The following is a 26,556-nucleotide window of genomic DNA, read 5'->3' on the forward strand; positions in this document are numbered from 1 at the left end:
TAACCTGAGCTCCAAAATGCAAATTTTTGTTACATTTGAATCTGCTTAAAACCCCTTCACTTATGAAGTGACTTGAGGAGTGTGGGGTTTATTTTAGAAATGGGTGCTCAGAAGAGGCTGGTGTGATTAAAAACAGAAATCAGAAATCCAAATTGAAATGTAATTGTTTAATTTTGACTTGAACTGTGTTTGAGATGGGTTTGCTGCTCATGGCTCAGCTCTCACTTGAGGTTGCTGGTGGAGTTTATTCCAGTTTTAGTTTGCTTGAGTTCTCTGGGTGTAACTGGTACAGGAGAATGGGCTTGGCTGGATGCTGCTGTGGAAAAGCTTTGGGACTTGGAGAGGTTGGGAGTTCACTCCCTGAACTGACTCAGGTGAGCATTTTGTAGCTTTTTTGGGGTATTTTAAGTCAGAAAGTGATAGGGAAACTGCTGCAGTCACTTCACTGTCTGCATCCCTGAATGTGTGAAGGAGCTGCCACATCTAAATACCAAAAGGGGCTTTTCCCCTTCATTTTATGATTTAGTAAATAATAAAACAGAGGGAGTCAGAGGGGATGGAAACAAAGCTTTGCCTTGAGCCAGCCAAAAGAGCTGGGGAAGCAGGACCTGGGGGTTTGTGCTGCAGCTCCAGCTCCTGGAGGAGGCACAGCACAAGAGGAAGTGGCCTCAAGCTGCACCAAGGGAGCTTTTGGGATATTGGGAAAATCTCTTCATGGAGAGGGTGCTCAGGCACTGGAAGAGGTGGAGTCAGCATCACTGCAAGTGTTCAAACAATGTGTGCATGTTGGGACATGGGTTAGGGATGGACTCAGTGATCTTAGAGGGTTTTTCCAACCTAAATAATTCCACAGTTCTCTGATCTTCGCATCTCAGGGCTGCAGCTTCTCAGTTCCTGCTGCTCTGTCCATGCAGGCACCTCCTCCTCCCTGCCCCAGGCACCACAAAGACTAAAAATCAATAGCAGGGGCATGAGAAGCTTGAGTGAAGTGCAGAGCTTGGGTGACAACTTGAACTTTCCTTTTGCTTCCATTCTTCAAACCTCCCCCCAGGCTCCATGGACCCATCACAGCATCCAAAAATAGGAAAAAAATAGATCAATGCTCATGTTTGCCAGGCTGAGCTTAGCATAGGTTTGTTCTCAGGCTCTTAGCCCAAATTTTTATTTTGGTGCAGATTTGGGGTCCAAGGGAGCACTCCTGGCACTGGGAGCCATGGCCTGGAAATACAGAGCTCGTGGCAAAGCCATGAAAAGCAGAGCTGGGAGATCAGAGGGGGCTGGGGCTGCCCTGGATTGTGATGGTGTCACAGGGGTCTGAGGATGAGGGAAGAGATGAGGATCTCACTCCATGTTTTAGAAGGCTTGATTTATTATTTTATGATATATATTATATTAAAACTATACTAAAAGCACAGAAGAAAGGATTTCTTCAGAAGCTTAGCTAAGAATAGAGTAAGAAGGAATGATAACAAAGGCTTGTGGCTCAGACAGAGAGTCTGAGCTGACTGTGATTGGCCATTAATTAGAAACAACCCCATGAGACCAATCACAGATGCACCTGTTGCATTCCACAGCAGCAGATAACCATTGTTTACATTTTGTTCCTGAGGCCTCTCAGCTTCTCAGGAGGAAAAATCCTAAGGAAAGGATTTTTCATAAAAGATGTCTGTGACACTGGATCTCTGCTTTTCCTTGGTGGCACGTTGATCATTGATTTTATAACTGTGGGCATGGAGTGATTGGGGAAGAAAATGAAGATGATGGTAAATGAAAGGATTTGGCAGGGTTGGGGTGTGTGAGCAGTGACTAAAGGGAAGATGGAAGGAAGGGCAGAGGGGTGGCAGGAGGTTTGCAGTGGAAGGGCCCAGGGCTCTGTCCCTTGGGAGCCTTAGGAGCAGCTGCCCTTGCCCAAGGGGCTCCCAGTGCTGGCAGTGTCCCCTGGGTGCTCCCTGCAGGTTCTGTGGGGGCAGCAGCAGCCTGAGGAGCACATTCCATGGGTGCAGTGTCCCCATCTCTGGCACTGGGGGTTCCCTGCACTGCCCTGTGGATGGAGGTGCTGTTGATAGAGAGAGGTCTCACTTCTGCCTCCAGCCCTTCTCACTCTGCATAAACACACACCTGTGTGGGGCTTATTCAATTTTTCCAACCCTCCCTCAGTGAGACATATCTGCAACCAACATGCTTGCAGCTTAAAAATGACCATTAGTCAGTGAATTACAGTGAAAAAAAAAAAAAAACTTTTACACTTTTTGGTGTCTTTGGTTATGGAAAAATCACAAACTCTGGTAATTCTCACCATAAATTCAGCACCTGTACTTGGTTCATGGCACACTCCTGCATCTCCCCCACATCTCACACACAGGTTTTACCACAGCAGGATCATGGTGGGCTCTTGTTCTTCTCATTTGCTTTCTCCACCCTCACTTCCAAACTTTTCTCCCCAAACAGTTCTCTCCTCCTGGTTCAGGTCACCCTTCCAGCTCTTCATCCAGGCTCACAGGGCTGGACATAAATCATTGTGCTCACCTTAACAACATCTGCTTATCTGAAAGGGTCACCCAGGGCTTCCCTGGAGAGATTGTTGGCTGTGGGGAGCAGCTCAGGTGCCAGGAAAGCTTCAGCAGCACCAGAATGGCCATTTTAAGCTCATTGTCATGTTGAGGACAGAGACATCACAACTTCCTTCCCAAACCTGGGGTGGATATCCCAGCTCATCCCTTCATTCCCCTCTCTTCTTTTCTCACTCCTCCTGGCACAGTTACTGCCTGTAGCACATCACTGCACAGCAGCCAGCAGGATTCAGTGGGATGTGTGCTGGCCTAATTATTATAATTACTTTTTACTGAACAGTTAAATATGTGGCATTTCTTCCCCTCCCAGTCTTGGTGCAGAAAAGGAAAGAAATCCATGATTGGAGCTGGGGTTTCTGCTTTATCTGCTCTCTCTGTACCACTGAAAGAGACCAGAAGGAGAAATATTTGATGTTTTAGGAACAGAGTAAACACAAAGTCCTTCTGTAGTGTCACATTTCATGCAGTAAATCATGGTTTGATTGGGTTTTATGGTTGTTGTTGTTTTTTTTTTTTTTTAACTTTTATACTTGGATGTGAAACTTTCCTAGGAGAGTTCTGGCAGCAGAGTCCATGGTGCCACTCAGGGTCTTTTCCTGGCTGTTTCTGAAGGGATGAGTGAGAGCAGGGCAGAATCTGCCTGCAGCTGTGTGCATTTAGGGTGCATGTGTATCCTATTCCTTCCTGTTGATCTGTAAGCTGTTCCATTGGCTTTCTTTCTGTTTCCTGCTGCTTTCTTGCTTCGTTATTGAAGGGAGGATTCAGACCTATACAGGTAACTCCAACTCCTGGTTCTGCATGGCATCAGTGTCTCTCACCTGGTTACTCCTCTGTCAGTGAATGCCTCAGTGTGCAGTGCTCCCCTCACCTCCTGAGCTGTGAGCCCAGAGCCAGGGCCTGCCCTGTGCCCATCCCTGGGGCAGAGCCAGCCCTGTGCCCATCCTGGGTGCAGAGCCAGCCCTGTGCCCATCCCTGGGGCAGAGCCAGCCCAGTGCCCATCCCGGGGTCAGAGCCAGCCCTGTGCCCATCCTGGGACAGAGCCAGAGCCAGCCCCGTGCCCATCCTGGGGGCAGAGCCAGCCCCGTGCCCATCCAGGATGCAGAGCCAGCCCAGTGCCCATCCTGGGACAGAGCCAGCCCTGTGCCCAATCCCAGGATGCAGAGCCAGCCCCGTGCCCATCCTGGGGGCAGAGCCAGCCCCGTGCCCATCCTGGGGGCAGAGCCAGCCCTGTGCCCATCCCTGGGGCAGAGCCAGGGCTGCAGCCCTGTGCCCATCCCTGGGGCAGAGCCAGCCTTATGCCCATCCTGGGGGCAGAGCCAGCCCAGTGCCCATCCCAGGATGCAGAGCCAGCCTTATGCCCATCCTGGGGGCAGAGCCAGCCCTGTGCCCATCCCTGGGGCAGAGCCAGCCCTGTGCCCATCCTGGGGGCAGAGCCAGCCCTGTGCCCATCCCTGGGGCAGAGCCAGGGCTGCAGCCCTGTGCCCATCCCTGGAACAGATCCAGCCCAGTGCCCATCCTGGGATGCAGAGCCAGCCCTGTGCCCATGCCAGGGAGCAGAGCCAGGGCTGCAGCCCAGTGCCCATCCCAGGGGCAGAGCCAGCCCTGTGCCCATCCTGGGTGCAGATGCAGAGCCAGCCCCGTGCCCATCCCAGGGGAAGAGCCAGCCCTGTGCCCATCCCAGGGGCAGAGCCAGATCTGTGCCCATCCCAGAGAGCAGAATCAGCCCAGTGCCCATCCCAGGGCTGCTCCCAGCACAGGAGGGTGGGCATGGGTCTCTGCCAGGGCTTGCTTGGCTGCCTGGGCCTGGCCCATTTGCCAGGGCAGCACCTTATGCCAGTGTGGTGCCAGGCTTTGGGACCACCCTGGTTGCCACCCTTTGGAAAACAGGGCAAAACAGGTGACCTGGATGTGAAGGACAGGCACGAGGTTCCTCTGTGAAATTCAGGATTTTTAGCTCTTCTGGAGATAAATTGGAACAGTTGCCTTGATGTTTTATTTCCCTGGGGCATTTATAAAGGTGGGTTTTTTAGCAGCCAGCCCACCTTATAAAAAGGAAATTAGACAATTTCATTTTTCTAAAGTTGGCTCTGAAGGTTCAGCTGTAAAATTCAGGGCATACAAACTAATAATTCTTAGTTTGTAAAGTTCCTTGTCTGTTTGTACCTTGTAAAATAGAAAGCCAGAGATGGCCCTGCTGTTCACAGAGAAACAAGGACTGTCCTGCAGTTTTCTGCAAGTGTGGCAACCCCTGGAAACTAACACCATAACTCTAACATTGTCAGCATATTTCCAATTATACCCCAGGAAGTCTGACCAGTTCTTTGTTTTCTCTCCTCTCTCCCTTCCCTCTCCTAGTTTTTTCAGAGGCCTCAGATCCAGCCTCCAAGAGCCACCATCCAGAACAGCAACCCCTCCATCCGTCCCGGAGCGCAGACCCCGACTGCCGTGTACCAAACCAACCAGCACATCATGATGGTGAACCACCTGCCAATGCCCTACCCCATGCCTCAGGGCCCCCAGTACTGTATCCCACAGGTAAACCCAACATCAGGCACCTGAGGAGCTGCAGAGCAGTGTTTGATCCATGGGGTTGTCTCAGGAGGGTGTGGGATGTGTCTGTGAAATCAGGCTGGTAGTTGAATATCATGTGCCAGGGCAGGTCTAGATTAGGTATTGGGAAAAGTTCCTTCATGGAGAGGATGATGGGGCATTGCAGAGGCTGCCCAGGTGGAGCCAGCATCCATGGAAGTGTGGAAGAAATGTGTGGATGTGGCATCTGGGGACGAGGTTTAGGGGTGGACTTGGCAGTGCTGGGGGAACAGTTGGACTTGGTGGTTGTAGGGGCTTTTCCAGCCTAAGTGATTCCAGGATTCTGTGGTTCAGCCTCTGTCCTTTCTCTGTATGGAGTGTTTGTTCTTCTGTATGGAGGCAGTAGGAACCACTCACCTCTTTCAGGCCTCCCTCAGACACAGTAGGAAACCAATATCTTGGACTTTTAAATATTGGACTAAATAGTTAGTGCTTTAAAAACACCTAATTTGACTTAATCTAGACCTGAGGAGCTGCAGAGCAGTGTTTGATCCATGGGGTTGTCTCAGGAGGATGTGGGATGTGTCTGTGAAATCAGGCTGGTAGTTGAATATCATGTGCCAGGGCAGGTCTAGATTAGGTATTGGGAAAAGTTCCTCCATGGAGAGGATGATGGGGCATTGCAGAGGCTGCCCAGGTGGAGCCAGCATCCCTGGAAGTGTTGAAGAAATGTGTGGATGTGGCATCTGGGGTCAAGGTTTAGGGGTGGGCTTGGCAGTGCTGGGGGAATAGTTGGAATAGTTGGTTGTTGGGGGAAATAGTTGGAAATGGTGGTTGTTGGGGGCTTTTCCAGCCTAAGTGATTCCAGGATTCTGTGGTTCAGCCTCTGTCCTTTCTCTGTATCAAGTATTTGTTCTGTGCATGGAAGCAGTAGGAACCACTCACCTCTTTCAGGCCTCCCTCAGACACAGTAGGAAACCAATGTCTTGGACTTTTAAATATTGGATTAAATATTTAGTGCTTGAAAAATACCTAACTTGACTTAATCAAGACCTGAGGAGCTGCAGAGCAGTGTTTGATCCATGGGGTTGTCTCAGGAGCCACCAGGAGGGTGTGGGATGTGTCTGTGAAATCAGGCTGGTAGTTGCATGTCATGTGCCAGGGCAGCTCTAGGTGAGGTATTGAGAAAGGTTCTTTCATGATGGGGAATTGCAGAGGCTGCCCAGGTGGAGCCAGCACCCCTGGAAGAGTTGAAGAAATGTGTGGATGTGGCATCTGGGGTCAGGGTTTAGGGGTGGGCTTGGCAGTGCTGGGGGAATAGTTGGACTTGGTGATTGTAGGGGCTTTTCCAGCCTAAACAATTCCAGGATTCTGTGGTTCAGCCTCTGTCCTTTCTCTGTATGAAGTATTTGTTCTTCTGTATGGAGGCAGTGGGAACCACTCACCTCTTTCAGGCCTCCCTCAAACACAGTAGGAAACCAATGTCTTGGACATTGGACTAAATGTAGTCCAATACTGGACTAAATATTTAATATTTAGTGCTTTAATAATACCTAATTTGACTTAATAGATCTAGTACCTAATTTGACTTAATGAATCCATAGGCACTCCAGAACCTTGAGCCACATAACAGGGTGTTGCAATCAGGGCAGGGGCTCTGTTCTACCTCAGCTCCTGTGTCCTCCCTGCCTTGGCTTTACCCTACTTTTGGCACTAACATTTGGAGATGTTTAGGTGGATATTAGGGAAAATTCCTTCATGGAAAAGGTGGTCAGGCACTGGCAGAGGATGTTTGGGGCAGTGCTGGAGTCCCCATCCCTGGGGACGTGGGGACATGGTCAATGCTGACCTTGGTGCTGCTGGTTATGGTTGGACTCAGTGATCTTAAAGATCTTTTCCAACTTTAACAATCCATAATTCTGTGCTGCCCAAAGCTGTCATTAACCAGATGCCTGTTGGTCAGGGGGGCTCAGTGACTTGTGCAGCTTGCCCCAGTGCTTGTGCAGTGACTGATGGCTGTTTCTGTCCCCCCAGTCCTTGTGCAGTGACTGATGGCTCTTTCTGTCCCCCCAGTCCTTGTGCAGTGACTGATGGCTGTTTCTGTCCCCCCCAGTCCCTGTGCAGTGACTGATGGCTGTTTCTGTCCCCCCAATCCTTGTGCAGTGACTGATGGCTGTTTCTGTCCCCCCAGTGCTTGTGCAGTGACTGATGGCTGTTTCTGTCCCCCCAATCCTTGTGCAGTGATTGATTGATGGCTGTTTCTGTCCCCCCAGTGCTTGTGCAGTCACTGATGGCTGTTTCTGTCCCCCCAGTCCCTGTGCAGTGACTGATGGCTGTTTCTGTCCCCCCAGTATCGTCACAGTGGCCCTCCCTACGTCGGGCCACCACAGCAATATCCTGTGCAGCCACCAGGACCAGGACCCTTCTACCCAGGCCCAGGTCCTGGAGAATTCCCCAATGCCTACGGTGAGTTCTGCTTGGAGACTGCTTACAGTCTGTTCTTGCTGTGTTTTTCTGTTGTCAAGCTGAAGATTTAGAATAACAAGCTGGATTAGCATTTGTTTGAACTTCGAATAGCTGCTAAATTTGGTGGTGTCACAGCTCTGATTATTCACTCCTGAAAAATCCCAGAGTGTTGTTTGTGTGAGTGTGTCAGGAGAAGCTGCAGCTGCCCAGGATCACCTGTGGCCAGCACTGGGGCTGGTTCTTAGTCCCTGCTCAATCATTGTTATTTGTTCAGGTGCTGTGGGTACATTTGCAGTCCTGGTTTTCACTGTGCCATGCCTGGCATTGCCAGTTAACTGCAGTTAACAGTTCTTAGCCTGGTGCTTCTTGTTGGGTGTGTGCTGGGGGATAAGAACAAGCCATGTGGGTTTTTCCCTCGATTGATGCTGCCAAGATAATTTAGTCCAGTCTGTAACTCCTGCAGAGACCAAAACTTGGCCTTTTCATGCATTTGGTCACTCACTGCTCCCTGCCCACTCACATTCTGCAGCCTGGTGGGGGCAGAGATATTCTCAGGCTCCCATGGGAATTCTCTGTTGGAATTTTGGAGCCTTGGAGTGACTGATTCCCTTCAGGCTGCCCAGTAACAGCCCTGCTCCCTTGGCAGAATTGCAGTTTGCTCTTCACACACAGAGATCCCTTTGGAGGGAGAGAAAAACCCAGTAGCATCATTCAGAAAGGTCTCTTATATTTCCTCTTTTCCTTCTCTTATTTATCTGATCTCTGTGGAACTCATGGGAATTATTGAAAGGTTGTCATGAAGTCCTTGAACCTGGTAATGCAATTTCAGAATAGGAGAGAGGGTAATTACAGGGCAGCTGCTTCCTGGTGGTTGATCCTAGAGAAAATAGAAGAAATATTGTAATTCTTCTTCAAATCTGATCCACTAGATGAGGAAATTGCCCAGTATTCCTCATTTTTTGTCCTGTTACAGGTCTGCTTTCTTACTTCCTGCTTGCTTGGTGCCATTTATCTGTCTTCACTCCTGTAATTAGGACAAGGTTCATTTCCAGCTCCTTTCCTCTCCTGGAAGCACCTGGGTTTTTGCAGAAAATCTTGGAATCTTGGAATCTTTCAGTCCCAGCTTTAGGTTGCTGCAGCTGTGGAGCATCAGTGGGTGAAGCCAGAGCTCTCTGTCCTGCAGAGTTTTCCAGGCAGGGAAGGTTTCACCAGGGATTTCCCTGCACTTTCCCACCTTTCCCTGCTGTCACTCCCTTGCTGTGTTTGGGACTGGGAATGCTCAGGTGCTGCCAGGTTTGGGGAGCAGCTAAATCTGCATTCCAGGCATGGATAATGCTGCTGGCAGTGCCCTGTGCCTCAAGCACAGGACTATTAGCCAGTGTGGCTGCTGGACATCAAAATCATTGCAGCTGGCAACACCTAAAGAAGGTGGTCAGGGAAAATAGAGTGGAAGGCAAAATTTGTGAAGATGAACAGTGCAGTTTTATAACTCGGTTTTGCAGGGAAGGTTTCACCAGGGATTTCCCTGCACTTACCCACCTTTCCCTCCTGTCACTCACTTGCTGTGTACAGGGACTGGGAATGCTCAGGTGCTGCCAGGTTTGGGGAGCAGCTAAATCTGCATTCCAGGCATGGATAATGCTGCTGGAAGTGCCTTTTCCATCAAGCACAGGACTTGTAGCCAGTGTGGCTGCTGGACATCAAAATCATTGCAGCTGGCAAGACCTAAAGAAGGTGATGAGGGAAAATACAGAGGAAGGCAAAACTTGTGAAAATGGACAGTGCAATTTTATAACTCAGTTTTGCATTCTCTGATGTCAGGGAGTTTCTGTACAAAACAGGGAAAGACCTTGAAGTGGTCAGTGGGTAGGAGAGAGAATAAAAGTTGGGTGCTGAAGAAGTGGAAGGGATCAAAGGCAGAGAGCAGAGCAGAGAGTGTGGCCCTGGCAAATGCATTTGGCTTGTCACAGAAGCTGTTTCTTCCCTGAAGATACTTTTTTCAGGATTTAGGTTTTAAAAATGCTTTTCATAAAGGGAGAGTCATTCCCTGAGTTCTGCTGGAGCTGCCTCTCCAGCAGGGATCACATTGCAGGTGATGTGGTTGGATCTGGTTTCTAGGAGGTGCCAGTGAGGGGAATTCACACCTTGCAGGATCCCAGGCTCCTCCTGTTCCCTCACCTTGGCCAGGCTCTGCTTGGACACCTGCTCATCAGCAGGGTTCACAGAATCACCAAATCCCAGGATGGTTTAGCTTGGAAGGACCTTAAATCCCATCCAGTGCCACCCCCTGCCATGGCAGGGACAGTTTCCACAGCTTCCACTATCCCAGGCTGCTCCCAGCCCTGCCCAGCTTGGCCTTGGACATATCCAGGGATCCAGGGGCTGCCACAGCTGCTCTGGGCAGTAATTTCTGATTCCCAGCCTGCAGAGATGCAGATAGAGACTTTGAGGCCAGACCTGAAGTGGCTCTGCTGACCCTGGCATTCAAAATGAGAATTTCCCCATTTCTTGAGTGACTCAGCCCAGCCAGGAGTGTCACTTTGAGCTCCTTGATGCCAACTCTTGCACAAGAAGAGTTCCCTCTCTGAGGATGCAGACAGGGAGCCTGCTCTGAGCTGGGCTTTCCAGCTCTCAGCAGCAGGAATGCATCCTTGGAGCTGCAAATCAGGCTGTGCTGGGCTGGTTTCATTTGCTTTCTTGGATTTCACCCTTTGCCTGAAATCCAGCGACCTCCTGGTTGGGTTACAGGCACAATCCAGATTTTCATGCCCAGTTAGAGGTTAGTCCAGCTGAAGAATGGATCAGATTGGGTTACAGGCACAATCCAGATTTTCATGCCCAGTTAGAGGTTAGTTCAGCTGAAGAATAGATGAGATTGTGCCAGAGGCAAGTGCAAGCCCTCAGTTCATCCAGCATCCATGCCTGGAAGGGAGAACACCCAGCAGCACCTTACACATTCCCCTGACACCTGATCCATGGGCAGGAGGCAGCTCTGCTCTGCCACCCTCATCTCTGGTGTGGTCTTAAAGCACTTGGTTATTCACTGAGCCACTCTCATTCCACTGAGAAAACCATAATGAGCCACCACTGGCTGCTAGGAATGTGACCAGTGGTGTAATTCTGCACTCATCACCGTGGTCGTGCTTTTTGTGTGTTGCAGCATGAGAGGAACATTGCTCATAATTAAATTTTCTGGTTGTGCTTCCAAATAGGTTGCAGTTGACCTCACAAATTGTTTGTATTGGTTAGACAGAATTTCTCTACAAAGGCAGAAAACCCCTGATAAACCAGCAGCAAATCCAGCAGAAAACCTTCCTGTTTGGCAGGCAGAGGAGCCCAGGGATGCTCTTGCAGTGCCTCTGTGGTGTCCACAGCCTGTCAGACATAGCTCAGAATAACAAAGCTACTCCCCACACCCAGCTAAAGCATTTACTGGTCCCAGTATAGGCAATAGAAAAGACACCATTGGCACCATAGAGGGAAAGATGAAATAATAATGAAAACTAAGCTACAGACAGCAAAGATCAACCCTTGTACCTTTTGCATCATGGTCTGGCAAGAAAAACCAAGCAAAATGAATTTAAATTTGCCATCCCAAAACCCAATGATGTACATGGCCAATTTGGGGTCATGGAAATCAAATAAGAAATGGTGCCTGAACCTCTTGTCTTGATGCAGCATCAGCTTCTGTTCAGTGGCTGTGGAGCTGGGATGCTGGAAGTTGTGCCCAGCTGCACCTCTGGCGTTGGTTGTGTGTCCTGAGCTGACCTTGTCCCTCTGGTTTGTGTCCTTGGTGCCCCAGGAACACCCTTCTACCCCAGCCAGCCCGTGTACCAGTCTGCACCCATCATTGTGCCTACGCAGCAGCAGCAGCCGCCGCCTGCCAAGAGAGAGAAGAAAACGGTGAGTGAGGGACCCTGTCCTGGGGGGAGCTGCAAGGACATGAGAAATGTTCTTTATCTTCACTGGAGGCCGTGGCACAGGGTGCCCAGAGCAGCAGGGGCTGCCCCTGGATCCCTGGCAGTGCCCAAGGCCAGGCTGGCAGGGCTTGGAGCAGCCTGGCACAGTGGGAGGTGTCCTGCCCATGCTCTAAGATGAACTTTAAGGTCTCTCCCACCCCAAACCAATTTGTCATTCCCAAAGAGATGAAGTGTAATTAAACATTGCACAGTGCTGGTTTCCATTTTTCCATGGGCACTGTCCACTCTGATTTGTGACATCTCAGCCATTTGAAAAGAAAAATAATTTTGCTGGTTTTCAATAAACAGGAACAAAAGCAGCATGGTCTGCCCAAGCCTGGAATCCTCACCTGTGCTGCTGCTTAGAGGGGTTCACTCATTCCCACCTGGCTCCCACCAAAAAGCCAGGTGGGAATGAGTGAACTCAGCAGTTTGGGAGAATATGAAGAATTAGTTCAAAGTGACAAATCAGAAATTATTGAATATTAGGCCTTGAAAAAGTGGAAAACCAGGAGGTTGTGGATGTATTTGCAGGCTTGAAAGAGCCTGACCACATCATCAAAGTGGATATGGGTTTGGAGAGCACATTCCCTCTCTTTCTAGTTCAAGGGGGGAATTTGAGAGAGGCAGATGAATGGAATTTAAACCCATCTACAGGTGGGGAACAGTGGAAGTGTGTGGGGTGAATGTGAAGTTGAACCAGGAAAATATGATGTGGGCTTGAACTTGTGAATGAATCGTTTGTAAAGGACTGAAAAGGAAATTACAGCAGTGTTTGTGTGAGAGTGTTTTGGAAACATTAAAAGAACAGTTTCCTGGGGGTAGAAAAGAATAAAAGGACTTAGACATGTCTCAAAATGCAGAATATTTGCATCTCTGGAGTTTTGAGGGTGATCTGGGGTGACACTTGATTTGGGAGACCGGAAGAACTGAACAATGTGTGAGCTGTGCCTGCAGGAAAGGCCTTTTTGGTGGCTGCTCTCAGCAGCTTTTTTGTCACCTCTTCAGTCCCCAGGAGTCTCCTTTCAGCATCCCAAACACGACATGCCCAGATCCCCGATGCCATTGAAATGCAGAGCTGATCAGACACGCTCAGCTGGGATTAAGGCAGTTCCATGCCAGCCAAGCTGAGTTCTTTGAGGCAGAAAAGGCATTTTAAATGCCCAAGATGCTTCTCTCTGAATGTGCTGTTTCAGTTTGGTAATTGGTGTTGCAACTGGAGAAATGAGAAAAATTAAATGCATTAATGTGCACATGCCCACATCCACCATGAGTTGAGTATTTGAGTACTACAAATTTCCCTTGCAGGCAGGGAAATCTTGTTTTTAATGCCATTGACTGTGTCAAGCAGAGGAGAGGGCCAACTCTCAGGTTGTTTTTGTAGTTAATGAAATATTTTAGCAAAAAAATATATTTTTGCTAAAATATTTCATTTATCCTTGTTTTATCAAAAATAAGAGAAGCCCAGACTGAACACCCTGAGTACAGTGTGTGTGTGTGTGTGTTTGTGTGCTCCCAAACAGAGTGAAGCCACCATCCCACCAAACTGAGTTTGACAAATCACAAAGCCCTTCTGCAGTTCCAGTTTTATATCCCAGAATCCCAGAAGGGCTTGGAAGGTCCTGCAGGACCATTCCCACCCCTGCCATGGCACAATTTATTACAGAGTGGTTTCCAGCAGAGCCCCTGCCCTGGGAAGGGTGATGGTGTCTCTTGGTTTGCTTGGAGTTGTTTGCTTGGATTTCTGCATGGAATTAATCTCAAGTTCAGCCAAGAGCTTTGGAGAAGGTGGGCAGATAGACAGAGCTCTGTCTTTAGGGTTTTCAGGTTCTACTGGAGATGAAAAGCATTTCACATTATCCCAGACATGCTGGCTCTTCCCCCTGCTCAGGGACATGGATTGGCTCAAGTGTCAGTTGAGGATTCACTATGTGTTCTGGAGTGGTTTATTTTGGAAAATATTTTTTTCTTCCCATTCTGGTGCTGTGAAGAGACTCAAAAGTCCCACTTTTTTCCTAAATGCTGCAGAGTTCTAAGGACTTGAGTTTGTTCTTTCAGTTTCCCTTTCCTCCACTCAGTATTTTTGTTTGATTCCCTCTGTTTTGGTGGAACTGGGAACTGATTTGCTTTCCCCCTTTCCCAGAAGCTGGGCTGGCAAGGTCAGGGAGTTTCCTGCAGGGTAAAAATCAGCCTTTTCTCCATTCCTGCCCTTTCCACTGCTGGGCAAGCTTAGCTTGTACCTGAACTGTCTCCCACTTGTTCTCAGCTGCAGGAAACTCACGTTCCCCCTGCATTTTACATTACAGGGTGCACATATTTAGACTGAACTTGGTGTGGTTGATGATTCAATTAGATTTTGATTAAATTAGGTGTTGATGAAGAGATGACATGCCCTGCATTCCAAGCCATAGAAACAAGGCACATCCCAGTGCTGCTGCTGAGCACCAGCTCATCCCAAAGCATCTCCTGCTGGCTGTGGTGGGAGATTTTGGTGTACACCAGGACAGCAGTAACAGAACACTTGTGGGAGTTATTCCTTTGTTCTAATTGCAATTCTTTCAATCCTGCAGATCCGAATCCGGGATCCAAACCAGGGGGGCAAAGACATAACAGAAGAAATCATGTCTGGAGGGGGCAGCAGGAACCCCACGCCCCCCATCGTCAGACCCACCTCCACCCCAACTCCACCTCAGGTAAGGAAAGACTCTGCTCCTCCTCTCCCTCACACCTGCAGCCTCACCTCTGACCATCCCAGAGACCTGCATGCTCCCAAATGATCAATATTCTTCAGCCATGATGTTTTCCCAAGTTGGATCATTGGAGCCCCAGTGCTGCTGTACTTTCCCCTCCCTGGTTTTCTATCAACAGTAGATTTCCAGTGTTAAAGGAGGAGCCAAAATATCTGTGGGAAAGGAGGTGTCTCTGTGAAGTCTTGTGCACCTGAGGAAAGTCCATGTCACACAGTGATTGATCACAGATCTTCAGTTGCTTCACTTTTCTTTCTGCCTCTGTGCAGCTGTTTTAGAGTCACCAGAAGATCTGGAGCTCAGGAATTTTCTCACAGAACTGTAATAAGTTATCACACAAATGTTCTCTGGGTGTTCAGACTTAACAATGCATTTTGCTAATGAGAGAAAAATGATAAATAATTTTTTATAATTATAAGGACAAAAATTTAATTTATTATTATTAATAATAAATATAATTATAAAAATCTTATAATTATAAATATAAAAAATACTCCTAATCATTTTCTGTAGGTCTTAAATCCCTTCTTGTCATGCACCTTTGAGTCTGACTCCTTTAAGTCCCTGGTTAGAGATCAGGAAGGTTCTCCAGCTGAAGGCTGGGCTGTGGAGCAGAGCTGGTGCTGGGATGTGATTTCTTCTTCTTCCACCTTCTTCCCTGTTTGATGTCACCAGCTTTTGGCAGGTTTTAAGGTGAAACAGCTTTTCCTGAGCTCAAACCTTCCTTTCCTCTCTGTGTGGGAGTAGATTTTCTGCTGAAAGTCCTGTGCAGGAGCTCAGCCCTGGGAGCACTGCTTGTGCTGGAGTGGGAGCTGGGGATTGCAGGGAGATGTAACTGAGGTGAAGTGAGAGAGATCCCTGGAGATCCCTCCCTGGGACCAGCAGGGTTTCATCTTTCCCAGCTGAGCCCAATCCTTGTGTCCCTGAAGGTACCACCTTGTGCTTTGTCACTGGTTTTCTCCTCTGGTCCCCACCCAGGACAAGCAGCAGCAAGGCACCAGGTAAACTTCTTTCCATCAGAGATGCCAAACCTGGGAACCTTGGTGAGATCATCTCCCCATTTCTTCTTCCTACCCATCCTTCCCCATTGGAAGTGGGAAGAGCTGGAACCAGCCAGGATTTCCTGTGGTATTCCTGCACAGTGCAGTGAATCCAGGCACTTACCTGATCATTCCTATATTCTGAAATCTATTTTAAGGCACTACAATTAAGTCAAACAGAAGGAAATAAATGTATTTCAAGAGGAGGTTACTAGGCCTGAATTGTGATCAGCTGCAATTTAGATGCAGAGCACAGCAGTGATGTCCAATCATCTCCTCCAAGGTATGCAAATATTCCATTGTTTAATATCCAGCCTTCTTTTTGATGAGGTGCTTAGAACCACTTTTGGTAATCACAGAAGAGCTCTGAAATTGGGCTCACCAGAATAAGTTCATTAGTGTAACATAACTGAAAATTTAAGCCCACTTAAGCCAGGAAATTCAACATTATTGTCCCAACAGCTTCTCTAAATCAAGTCTTGGGAGCACATTTAATATCTTGGGTGAAATTAAATAGTGCCTTAATAACTGCACAGGAATTGCACTGGTGGGGGTGGGACTGTTCTGAACAGGCTCCAGTCAGTAAATTCTCAATATTCAGCCATAACTTCTCAGATGCTCCTGACTTGGAGCAGCTCTTGGACAATGCAGGGGGAGCAGAGCTGCTGTTGTTTGTTCTACCCCCTGGAAAAAACCCTGCTCACCCCAAACAGTGCTGACCCCCTGAACCAAACCCTGCTGAACCCAAACCCTGCTGAACCCAAACCCTGCTGAACTCAAACCCTGCTCACTCCCCTGGACCAAACCCTGCTCACCCCAAACCTTGCTCACCCCAAACCCTGCTTGCTCAGCTCCCTGGACAAAACCTTGCTCATCCCAAGCCCTGCTCACCCCCTGGATCAAACCCTGCTCATCCCAAATCCTGCTCACCCCAAACCCTGCTCACCCTCTGGACCAAACCCTGCTGAACCCAAACCCTGCTGACCCCTGAACCCAAACCTTGCTCACCCCAGATCCTGCTCACTCCCCTGAACCAAACCCTGCTCACCCCAAACCCTGTTCACCCCCTAAACCAAACCCTGCACACCCCAAACCCTGCTGACCCCTGGATCAAACCCTTCTCACCCCAAACCCTGCTCATCCCAAACCCTGCTCACCCCCTGGATCAAACCCAGCTCACCTCAAACCCTGCTGACCCCCGAAACCAAACCCTGCTCACCCCAAACCCTGCTCACTCCCCTGGACCAAACCCTGCTCACCCCAAATCCTCCTCACCCCAAACCCTGCTGAACCTAAACCCTGCACATCCCCTGGATCAAACCCTGCTCATCCCAAACCTTGCTTACCCCAAACCCTGCTTGCTCAGCCCCCTGGATCAAACCCTGCTCATCCCAAGCCCTGCTGACCCCTGAACCCAAACCTTGCTCACTCCAAACCTTGCTCACCCCAAACCCTGCTCACCCCCTAAACCAAACCCCAAACCCTGCTGAACCCAAACCCTTGCACACCCCAAACCCTGCTGACCCCCTAAACCAAACCCTGCTCACCCCAAACCCTGCTCACCCCCTGGATCAAACCCTGCTCACCCCAAACCCTGCTGACCCCTGAACCCAAACCCTGCTCACCCCAAACCCTGCTCACTCCTCTGGACCAAACCCTGCTCACCAGGGTGCTCATGGAGATTTCACTGCTTGAGCATTAAAAATGTGAATGTGCAGCATCAGGGCTTGACAAGGCAGCACCAAAGTGACTCCCAGTCCAATGAGATTTTTAGAATTATAGCAAATTCTAATAAAACCTCTTTCTCTGAATCTGCTATCTCATTATTTAAATGGCAGAAACACAGAGGAAGAAACATCCTCAGGAAGTGCTGGAGACCACTCCCTGTCCCAAATTCTGCATTTGAAAAAGAAACCGTTTTATAATAGTAATAGTTTCCAAATTTTTTTCTTTAGATTTGAATTACTCTATTAACAGACTCAAATAAACCAAAACTTAGCTAACACAAGCCCAAAGCACCCCCTTCTCTCAGTAGATTAAGTGCTAAACATCAAAAAATTGTTGGAACTGTGGTTAACATCAGAAAGTTACTGGAATTGTGCAGAAGATGAGCATTGCCAGGATGAGCTGCGTGGTTTGAGCCATTCCTTTACCTTTTACTCAGCAGCACTGACCAAAAAGTGCTTTAGGTGGAGTTTCCCAGTGCCTCTGCAGTGTGTTTTAATTGCTTTTGAGCAAGTGAAGAGCTTTAAAGCTCCTGCAAGAGAAGCTGGAGGTACATGGAGATATGATTTATCCATTTCTAGCCAGACGCTGTTTTCACTCTGGTTTTTGCTGGGAAGAGAAAGAAAACCCAGGGCCAGAATCTGGTTATGGTATTGCCTCAACATTGGCTTCCACAGGAGATCACTTTTTAAAGAGTCACTGCTCTTATTTCCCTGGCCAAACTCTTCCAAGCCTCAGTGAGTTTTTCAGAGTTGTGTTTGCTCACTGTCCAGGAGCAAAATAACCCAGAGCAACCCTTGGAGCATCATAAATCAGGGGAGCAATTTTCAGTGGGATTTTTTGCATAAAAACTCTCTAAATGCTCCATTTTGCAGCTGCAAGGCTCAGTGCATAAGGACCATTTATTCATTTGTAATATCATTCCTACAAAAGAAATGTTTTCCACATTTCTTAAGGAAATACATTTCCTGACCCAAGAAATTTCTGGCCTCACAGGTTTCTTCTTCACTGCTCTGCTTAGGTTGGTTCTTATCACAGTTTCCTTTCTCCACACTGATTTCATCCATAAATTTTCTTATAAAAGGAAAGTTCTGATCACTGAGGGTGAGGGGAAAATGTTCTTGAAACCTTCTCTTTTGTAAAGCTGGGTTTTCTTTGACTTCTTCCCTTTGGCTGCAGGCTGGGCTGCAGTTTTTCATTCATTCATTCTCCAGTCAATCTGTCAGGCTCATTCCTGAAAGAGGAGCAATCCCAAAGAAAACTTCAACCCTTCACGCCCACTTAAATCTTCATTCTTATTTTTCCAGATGTGCTTTTTCCTGGTCTTCTTGAAATGGTGAAAAATAGTGCAAATTCTTGGAGAGAATTCCCTCTTTATCCTGCACTGTTCAGATGAAATAGGCAAAAAGGTGGAGATGGGAGGAAAAAACAGAGTTCCAGGAAGAGAAGCAGGTTGCCAGAGCATTTCCTTTTATAAGGAAATAAGTTTTGCATGGATTTCTCAGAGCCTGTCTGCAATCAGGGGTGATTGAAAAGTCCTTTTCCTGTAGCTGCTCAGAGGAGTTCATGGATGTGGAGCTGGGTGAGAGTAGACAGCTGCAGGAAGCTGCCTGCCTTTCCACTTGGGATTAGGAAATTAAAATTTAGCCCCATTTTCTTCTGTTCCTGGTCCCCAATGTGTATTGAAGGGGAATTTGTGACCTGTCTGTGGTCACTCCAGCAGCTGCCTCACCTTTCATTCTGGGGCACTAACTTGGTCTTCTTAAATTCTGAGACTAAATACAAAGGATTTTAGCAAACTTTCTGGAGCACAAGTGAGTATTTGGTGGGAGACCACTGAAATATGTGTGTCTGCCACAGGCTGGAGCTCCTTCAGTTCTTTGCAGGCCTTTTGGACTTGTTCTTCCATACATAAATCCCAGTCCATGTTCTTGGGAAATCTGCTCCTCCTGCTCTCCCTCAGATTTCTGCCCAGCTGGTTTTATTCTTCCCTTGCCCTGCAGATCTGCAGGTCCCACCCCAGGCTGCTCATAGGGGATGCTGGGGATGTTTTTCATCCCAGCACTGCCAGGCTGGAATGATTTTCCCCCTGGGATCAGGAGTGCTGTGTGTGCAGACACATCTGTGCACTGTTCATCCCACCCTGCACACAGCAGCTCTGATAAGTACACAGAGGAGCAAATCAATAGATCTGAATCTCTCAGGGGGTTGAAATGTGGATCAGTGGAGAAAGGAGTCAAGTCCCAGAGGTGAACTGAAGTCACAGAGGGATGCAGGAGCCCTGGTGTGTGTCCTACATGGGGGAGCTCCTGAGAGGTGTTGGGAGGGCAAAGCACATTGACATCAGGGCTGTGCTGTCCCTTCCTTGCTGTTCTTAACAGGGAGCATCTCCTTCCCCTTTCCCTGCTGCCTTTCCCTCCCTTTCCCTCCCTTTCCCATGAACTGTTTGGATTTATTATTGACCTGTGTACCTTTTCTCTATTTTTTCTCTTTATTCTCCCCACCTTTGCTTTCTCCTCTCCATCCCCCCTGCCTCACCTGCCCCTTGCCTTTGCTGCCTGTTTTGTGTTCCCAGGCTCATGGTGCTGTCCCTGTCCCCCAGCAGGTGCCCAGCCAGGTCCCCGAGCCCGTTCCCACGGCGTTGGCAGCCCTGGAGAGCTCCCACCCCTCCAGCAGCACTGCACCCCCTGCCTCCAAACAAGGTCAGTTCATGGAGATTTCCTCCCTCAGTATTTGCAATCATTTATTTTTTTTTCCCCTCTTTTCTTGTTTTAGTTGGAATATTTTTGGCAGGGAGACCAGCAGGCAGCAGAAATAGGAGGGGAGGAACTTCTCTTCCTCCAGTGGAACATTTTAAGTGTGTTGCTAAGGCAATTAATTGGAATTTGCTAATGTGGAACTGGTTAAAAATAATTGTCTTCAATCTTCTGTGTCCTAAATGTTGTTTCAGAGCACACAGAAGGAAGAAACTCCTCTCACCCAAGTGCCATCCTCCAGAAGCCAGCGTGTTGTCAGGGTAACACTGTAGCCAGAGAGGCTTTGGATCATTTGGATAATTAGCCCCAGCAGTGGCACAGATCCAGAGGATCATATGGCTTCCCCAGAGCTGCCTGTGTGTCCAGCCCTGTAGGAATGGGCAACATTAACTAAGAAAAATCCCATTAGTGTGCCAAGTGCCTTATAAAGCCCACAGCAGATTTTGCTGACTTTGGTAAAAATGGCACAGATGGAAAGAGTTTCTGAAAATTCCATTTCCTTGGACAAGGCTCTGAGGCACAGGATGGGATCCTTGGGGTCCCTGCACAGGGCCAAGAGTTGGACTCAGTGATCCTGATGGGTCCCTGCCAGCTCAGGATATCCCATAATATACATTGGAAGGGAGATTTTTTAAAGCTGTTCAAGGAAATTGTCCCAGGAGGCAACAGAGCAGGGCCAGGCTGTTCCCACACTGGAATTTTTACTTCAGAGTACCCAGAGTATCATGGAGGGCTGGGATTTTTATTTCAGAGTATCATGGGGTGCTGGGATTTTTATTTCAGGGCATCCAGAGTATCAAGGAGTCCTGGGATTTTTATTTCAGAGTATCATGGAGTGCTGGAATTTTTATTTTAAAGTATCATAGAGTGCTGGGATTTTTATTTCAGAGTATTATGGAGTGCTGGGATTTTTATTTCAGATTACCCAGAGTATCATGGAGTGCTGGGATTTTTGTTTCAAGGTATCCAGAGTATCATGGAGTGCTGGGATTTTTATTTCAGAGTATCATGAGGTGCTGGGATTTTTATTTCAGAGTATCATAGAGTGCTGGGATTTTTATTTCAGGGTGTACAGAGTATCATGGGATGCTGGGATTTTTATTTCAGAGTATCATGGAGTCAGAACATCTCCAGCCACAAGGGTCCTGTCAGGATCACCAAGTCCAACCCCCTGCTTCTTACAGGGTCACCTACCACTAAATAATATGACCAGGAGCTCCTTGAACTCTGATCTCTGAAAATGCAGCACTTTCCATCACACTATTTCATCTCTCTGTATGAAAATGTGGATTGCCACAAATGGGTCTTATCCCTCTTCTCTCTCTCTTTAACTTAATCTCTTTGTAGGCAGCTGTGAGTAAACTGGAAGTAAGTGTTTGCTTAGTTACACAGCTCTGACAGTGCTGGTTTAAACAAAGCAGGGCTTGACTGGGGTTTAACACTGATGAGCTTCCCTGGGTTTATCTCTGTTCCATCCCAGAAAGAGTCAAACATTTGTTCCAGTCCAAAAATTGCTAAAGAGCACATTTATGTAAGCACTGCAGGGAAAGCCCTGGAATAACACCCAGCCATGGCTGGGGGGGCAGAGCAGTGCAGGGGTTGGTGTCAGTAATTAACAGAGCCTGTTAATGATATTTAAACTGAACTAGTGACTTTTGGGGGGCACATCTGTTCAGAAATACATGCCATGGTATCGAAATGATTTTTCACTTTGATATTGGGGGATTTTTGTTTCCAAACCAAGAGCAGTGACAGAGTGCTGTGTGGCTGAAGTGCTCATTCAAACCAGTGCTGTTGTTTCTCCAAAGAAAACAGAGTACCTGTCCTGTCCATCCTCATATTGGATCTCCTCATGCCCTTCCTCTCCTGTGCCCTCCTGTGCTGGCAGCTGTTGAAGTTTGGAATCAGCTTTGATTGTGATTCTGTCACAGCCAGGGCTGCTTGTGCAGCTGCTTCTGACAGTGAGCAGCATCTGGCAGCATCTGGCTGGTGCTGGGCTCAGGGTTGGGATCAGGGTCAGGATCAGAGCTGTGTGCTCTGCTGGCAGACCAGGACCTGCAGTCCCCGCTGGCTTGGTCTGCAACTCATTCCCAAGGCTGGATTTGGGATTGCCTTGTTTAAATCTGTGGTTGGGGTTTTTTTAAAGACAAACCTTTGGCATTTCATAGAATCCCAGAATGATTTGGGTTGGAGGGACCTTAAAGGTCCTTTCATTCTGACCCCACTGCCATGGCAGGGGCACTTCCAGTGACCAAGTACAGGAATTGCTACTGTAATGCCTTGAAGAATCACAATATTTAGGTGCAGGTTGTGTTCCTGGAGATGCCCCTGGTGTGTCCATACCAGCCAGGCTGGCAGAGGGGAGGATTCTGCTGCAGAATCCAGGTCAGGCCAGGCTGGTGCAGGAGCTGCAGTGGGATATAGAACTGCATGGAATCAGAGCTGCCCACATTTTTTCCACTTTTTCCACTCAGAGGGATGTTTGGAGTAGTATTATCCTCTTCTAAAACCTCTTTCCAAATCTTGCAATGTATCAGACATGGAGAATGTTCAACATAGTTGGTGGAAAACAGATGAATGTCAGAGCCTGGAGTTTGGAAAGCTCCAAAGCCCCTGTGCTGACACTGAGTCAGTCCTGGTGCCACCTCGTGAGTGTTTGCATGGGACAAAAGATGGAAAAATGGCAGAGAGCCCAGCAGTTATTGTCAGATAAACACCACAGAGCAGGAACAAATTCCTGTATCCAGTGAACTCCTCCTTGTGCACTGCCCTGGGACCACCCAGCAGCCCAGCAGTGGCTCTTCCATGAAGCAGGCAGTGGGGTCTGTCCCACTGGGTATGTGAAAGAATCTTTAAGGAAAAATAATTTTGCAAAAATTGTATTTATCAGGAAATTTTAAAAAATATATCTTGATATTTCCCCTGGAATAGCCAGCACTGCCTATAAATACTTTCTAAATATAACATGAGGAATGATCTCAGTGTGTTTAGGAAGAGGGATTTGATCCAGTTGGATGAATTGTGTTGATTTTTGTTTTCCCTCCCCAGCTGTGAGTTGTCCATGTGACTCTGTAACAGTTGGCAGGGATGAGTCCCCTTCTGCCAGAACTTGGAGATTTCTTCTCTGGGATGGGGGTTCAAGTTCAGATTTGCTTCTCATTAGCCAAATCTGCTCCTCATTCTCTGAAATCCCTCCTCAAATCACTTTTCTCTGGGATTTTGCACACACAACCTGTATCCATGTAACATTGGCCAGACAAGGTGTGGTTTGAAGGAAGGGAGTTAAACCTCTGGTTTCAAATGCAGCTGTGGATTTTTGCTGGTTTTATCTCTCAGAATTATTTCCTTAACATTTCAAATGTGTTTGGTTGGGTTTGTTGGGTTTTTTTTGAGCATTCTCCTTTGACTTGGGGAGAGAATATCCAGGCAGTTGTTTATAGCAAGCTGTAAATGTCAGGAATGCTCCAGGAATTCCTGCAGAGGATGTTCCAGAAATCAGAGGTGACATGTTTTCTTTTTCCAAACCACTTCCTGCATCCTTTTCCTTCCATGGGGCCTCCAGAATCAAAATCAGCTGTTGGGATACTCTTTCCCATCTCTTTCCTCACTTGTCATCCTCCTCCAAAGCCACGTCCCTGGGTGCCTCATTAGCTTGATAAACTACTGCTTTGGCCACGGGCCTCTGGAGTGCAGCTGGGGCTGCTGAGGGCTGCAAGCTGAGCTCCAGTTATTCCTAAAGGTAGGATTTGGAGCTCCAGGCAGTTTCAAGTGGGTTCTCCTTCAAAAACCCCTTTGGTTCTCCTTCAAAAACCCCTTTGGTTCTCCTTCAAAAACCCTTTCCCTTCAGCTGAGCTGTTGAATAAGTCCCAAATGGAAATCCAGCAGAGCCAAACCTGTTCCATTCTACCCGAATTTTGATGATTTGCAGTTGGTTGTGGCCTTTGACTCCTAATCTGAAGAGCAGGTTTGTGCCTCTGGCTTCTCCAGAATTATTTTTGCTGGTGTAACCGTGTCCTGAAGGAGTCCAGTGTTCCTTGAAGATCCTAAACAATAATGGCCCATACTTCTGGAGCAAAGGAGTGGGAGGCAGCAGAGCTGCAGCAGAGCTTTGGGAGCTGTGTCATGGTCATGGTCTGATGCTAATCATGGGACAAGTACAGGGAATTCTTTCTGCACAAGATTTGGGGGGTTGTGTTGATACATTTCTTCCAAATATCTAATCTAAACCTCTCCTCTTTCAGTTTAACCCATTCCCTGTTGTCCTGCAAGGTTTTGTCCCTGTAAAAAGTTGCCCTCCTTGCTTTATAAGCCCCCTTTAGGTGCTGGAAGGGTGCAGTGAGTCTCTCCAGATCCTTCTCTTCTCAGGATGGCAGAGGTTGTATTTTCAAATTTAGATTCCCAGTGAGGTGCAGGGGCAGAATGCAGGAACAGGAACCAAGGCACCAGGCAGGACATGGGGTTGCCTTGCTGTTGATAATGGTTTTTTTTCTCCTTTCCCAGAAGAGAAGCCAAAACCAGATCCAGTATTAAAACCACCTTCTCCAGTCCTCAGAGCGGAACCTGCTGGGGAGAAGAAAGATCAAGCAGGGCAGACGGCTGAGATCCCTCCCTCAGTGGAAGCCCCAGCCCCAGAAGTTCCTCGGGCTCCATCACCGGCCCCGGCCGCTCCGGTCCCCGCTGTCCCCGCGCCCAGCAGAGCCGAGCCGGAGGACAAATGTGACAAATGTGAACTGGCCTTCCCCAGAGAGGAGGCGCTGCCTTCCCCCAGTGCCGCAGCCTGCCCGGAGCCTGCGGCCGCTCCTCCTGAGGAGGGTGCTGAGGCGTGCCCGGAGCCCGGCAGTGCAGTAGCATCCCCCGGGGACGCCCCGGCGGCACTGCCGGCCGTGCCCGCTGTCCCCGGCGACACGGGCAGCGCCGAGCCCGCGGCAGAGGCGGCCCAGGAGGAGGCTGCGGCGGTGACTGTGGAGGTGGAGCCCAGCGAGGCCGCCCCAGCCGAGGTGGAGAGCGCTCCATCGCCTGCCGGTGCTGCCGCCGCCGCCGCTCCCTCTCCGCCGCCCACCCCGCCGCCCACCCCGCCGCCCCCGTCCCCTCCGCTGCCCCCCAGCGCTGCTGTCACCACTACAACTCCTTCTCCACCTCCTCTCCCGTCTCCCAGTGCCCTCCCTGTTGTCCAGGGGGATTTAGAAGGAGAGGAGAGCACAAGAACTACTCTTAGTGAAGAGGTAAAAGAAACTGAAAAGAAGGAAGAGACAGAAGCAGATGGGCAACTGGAGGAGAGCCGGGAGGCTCTGGGTGTGAACTCAAGCAAGAGTCCTGTCCCAGGTAAGCCTTGGCCTCTGGGGGTTCATGTTGGGAACTGCAGGATGAAGGAAAGAGGCTTTTTCTTCTTCCAATAGATATTTCTGTTTTCATTTGCAAAAGAAAAAGCCTGGTGGTGCTGTGTGGCTGCTGTGACTGTGAAATGCTGATCTTCCTTGGCAGGGATAGAAATCCCTCCTGGTTGTTGATAACTGGTCACTGACTTGCATTGGTGTCCCAGGCTGGGCTGGGCTCGTGCTGTCATGGCAGCCCAGGGCTGGTGGAGGGGAGTGCAGAGCACACTGCCCTTCATGGAATCCATGGTTTGGATTGGAGTGGCCTTAAATCCCATCCAGTGCCATCCCCTGCCAGGGCAGGAGCACCTTTCACTGTGCCAGGGTGCTGCAAGCCCCAGTGTCCAACCTGGCCTTGGACACTTCCAGGGAAGTGTCTGCACTTCCCACAGCTGCTCTTGCCCCCAAGGTGAGTGGTCGGTCCAAGGGCCAGTGGCTCTGGATTTGGGACCATGAAACTCTTGGGATGAAGCCCCAGAGCTGCTGGAGTGGGGTGTTTTCCAGCTGAAAAAATGTGTCATGGTGCTCCCAGATGTGGGAAAATGAAATGGACCATTCACACTCACCCACACTGACAAAGTCACACCAGGGTCACCCACCAGGGTCACCCACCTCTACCTGCCCACCCTTCACTTGTGATGCTTCTGGTTTTCTTTTGCAAAAGTCACATGTAAGCAAAATGTACAATTTACAATTTTAAATTTAAATGTACAATTTACAATTTTAAATTTAAATTCTGCAGTTAACAGTTTAAAGTTCACTAAAATCACAATTTCTGCAACTGCCTTTTAAAATGCAGCCTGTTTCTCCAGTGTTGTTGCCTGCCTTTGGTTTCAGCCCTGCCACATCTCTGCTTTGGCACTGTGGTTTTAACACTCTGTGTTTCCTATGGAAAATGGCTTTTTTTGCAGGACTTCCTGGAGATCACACTGTGGAAAAGAAGTGAAATGATCAATTCCTTGTATTTGCTGCTGGAGGGGTGCAATGGGGGCTGTTCTTCACACCAAGTAGTGTTAAAACATCTCACGTGTCACATTTTCTGCATCCTGTTCTGCAGTTATTTCAATTCCTTGGAACTTGGTGAAGCTTGGACAAAGAGGACAAACAGTCAGTTGTCATTTGGATCATGTTGGTTTCATTTTTTTAAAGTAACATGTCATTTAGGGTTTTTTTGGTTTTTGCTGTGATAGATAGATAGCAATCTCAGGCTCTGCTCTTAAATGCATTGAAAGGCTGAGGTTGGCCCTGTTCCATGTTTGTGTGATGCTCAATATGTGATGCTGATTTTAAAATCCAGTATCTACAGATAGATGAGAAGAAAGATCCCTTTACTACACCAACCATGAGGATTTTTTCTTGTTAATCTTCTTCTATTTTTATTTCACTTGGGTC

General features: G+C 48.4%; 1 protein-coding gene across 2 annotated transcripts in view; it reads left to right on the plus strand.

The window, feature by feature from the left end:
- The window catches only part of EIF4G3 (eukaryotic translation initiation factor 4 gamma 3), a 147,538-nt gene that overhangs the window by 76,543 nt on the left and 44,439 nt on the right, over positions 1–26,556 (plus strand). For both annotated transcript variants that reach the window (XM_063176922.1, XM_063176923.1), the window contains 7 exons: positions 3,325–3,345; positions 4,926–5,105; positions 7,451–7,565; positions 11,368–11,468; positions 14,095–14,217; positions 19,639–19,738; positions 24,293–25,114. In XM_063176922.1, the coding sequence (XP_063032992.1) occupies positions 3,325–3,345; positions 4,926–5,105; positions 7,451–7,565; positions 11,368–11,468; positions 14,095–14,217; positions 19,639–19,738; positions 24,293–25,114 (1,462 nt within the window). The remainder of the gene's footprint in view (positions 1–3,324; positions 3,346–4,925; positions 5,106–7,450; positions 7,566–11,367; positions 11,469–14,094; positions 14,218–19,638; positions 19,739–24,292; positions 25,115–26,556) is intronic.

The sequence above is a fragment of the Melospiza melodia genome, chromosome 26, assembly GCF_035770615.1.
Source record: "Melospiza melodia melodia isolate bMelMel2 chromosome 26, bMelMel2.pri, whole genome shotgun sequence".
In the NCBI taxonomy this organism is placed as follows: Eukaryota; Metazoa; Chordata; class Aves; order Passeriformes; family Passerellidae; genus Melospiza; species Melospiza melodia.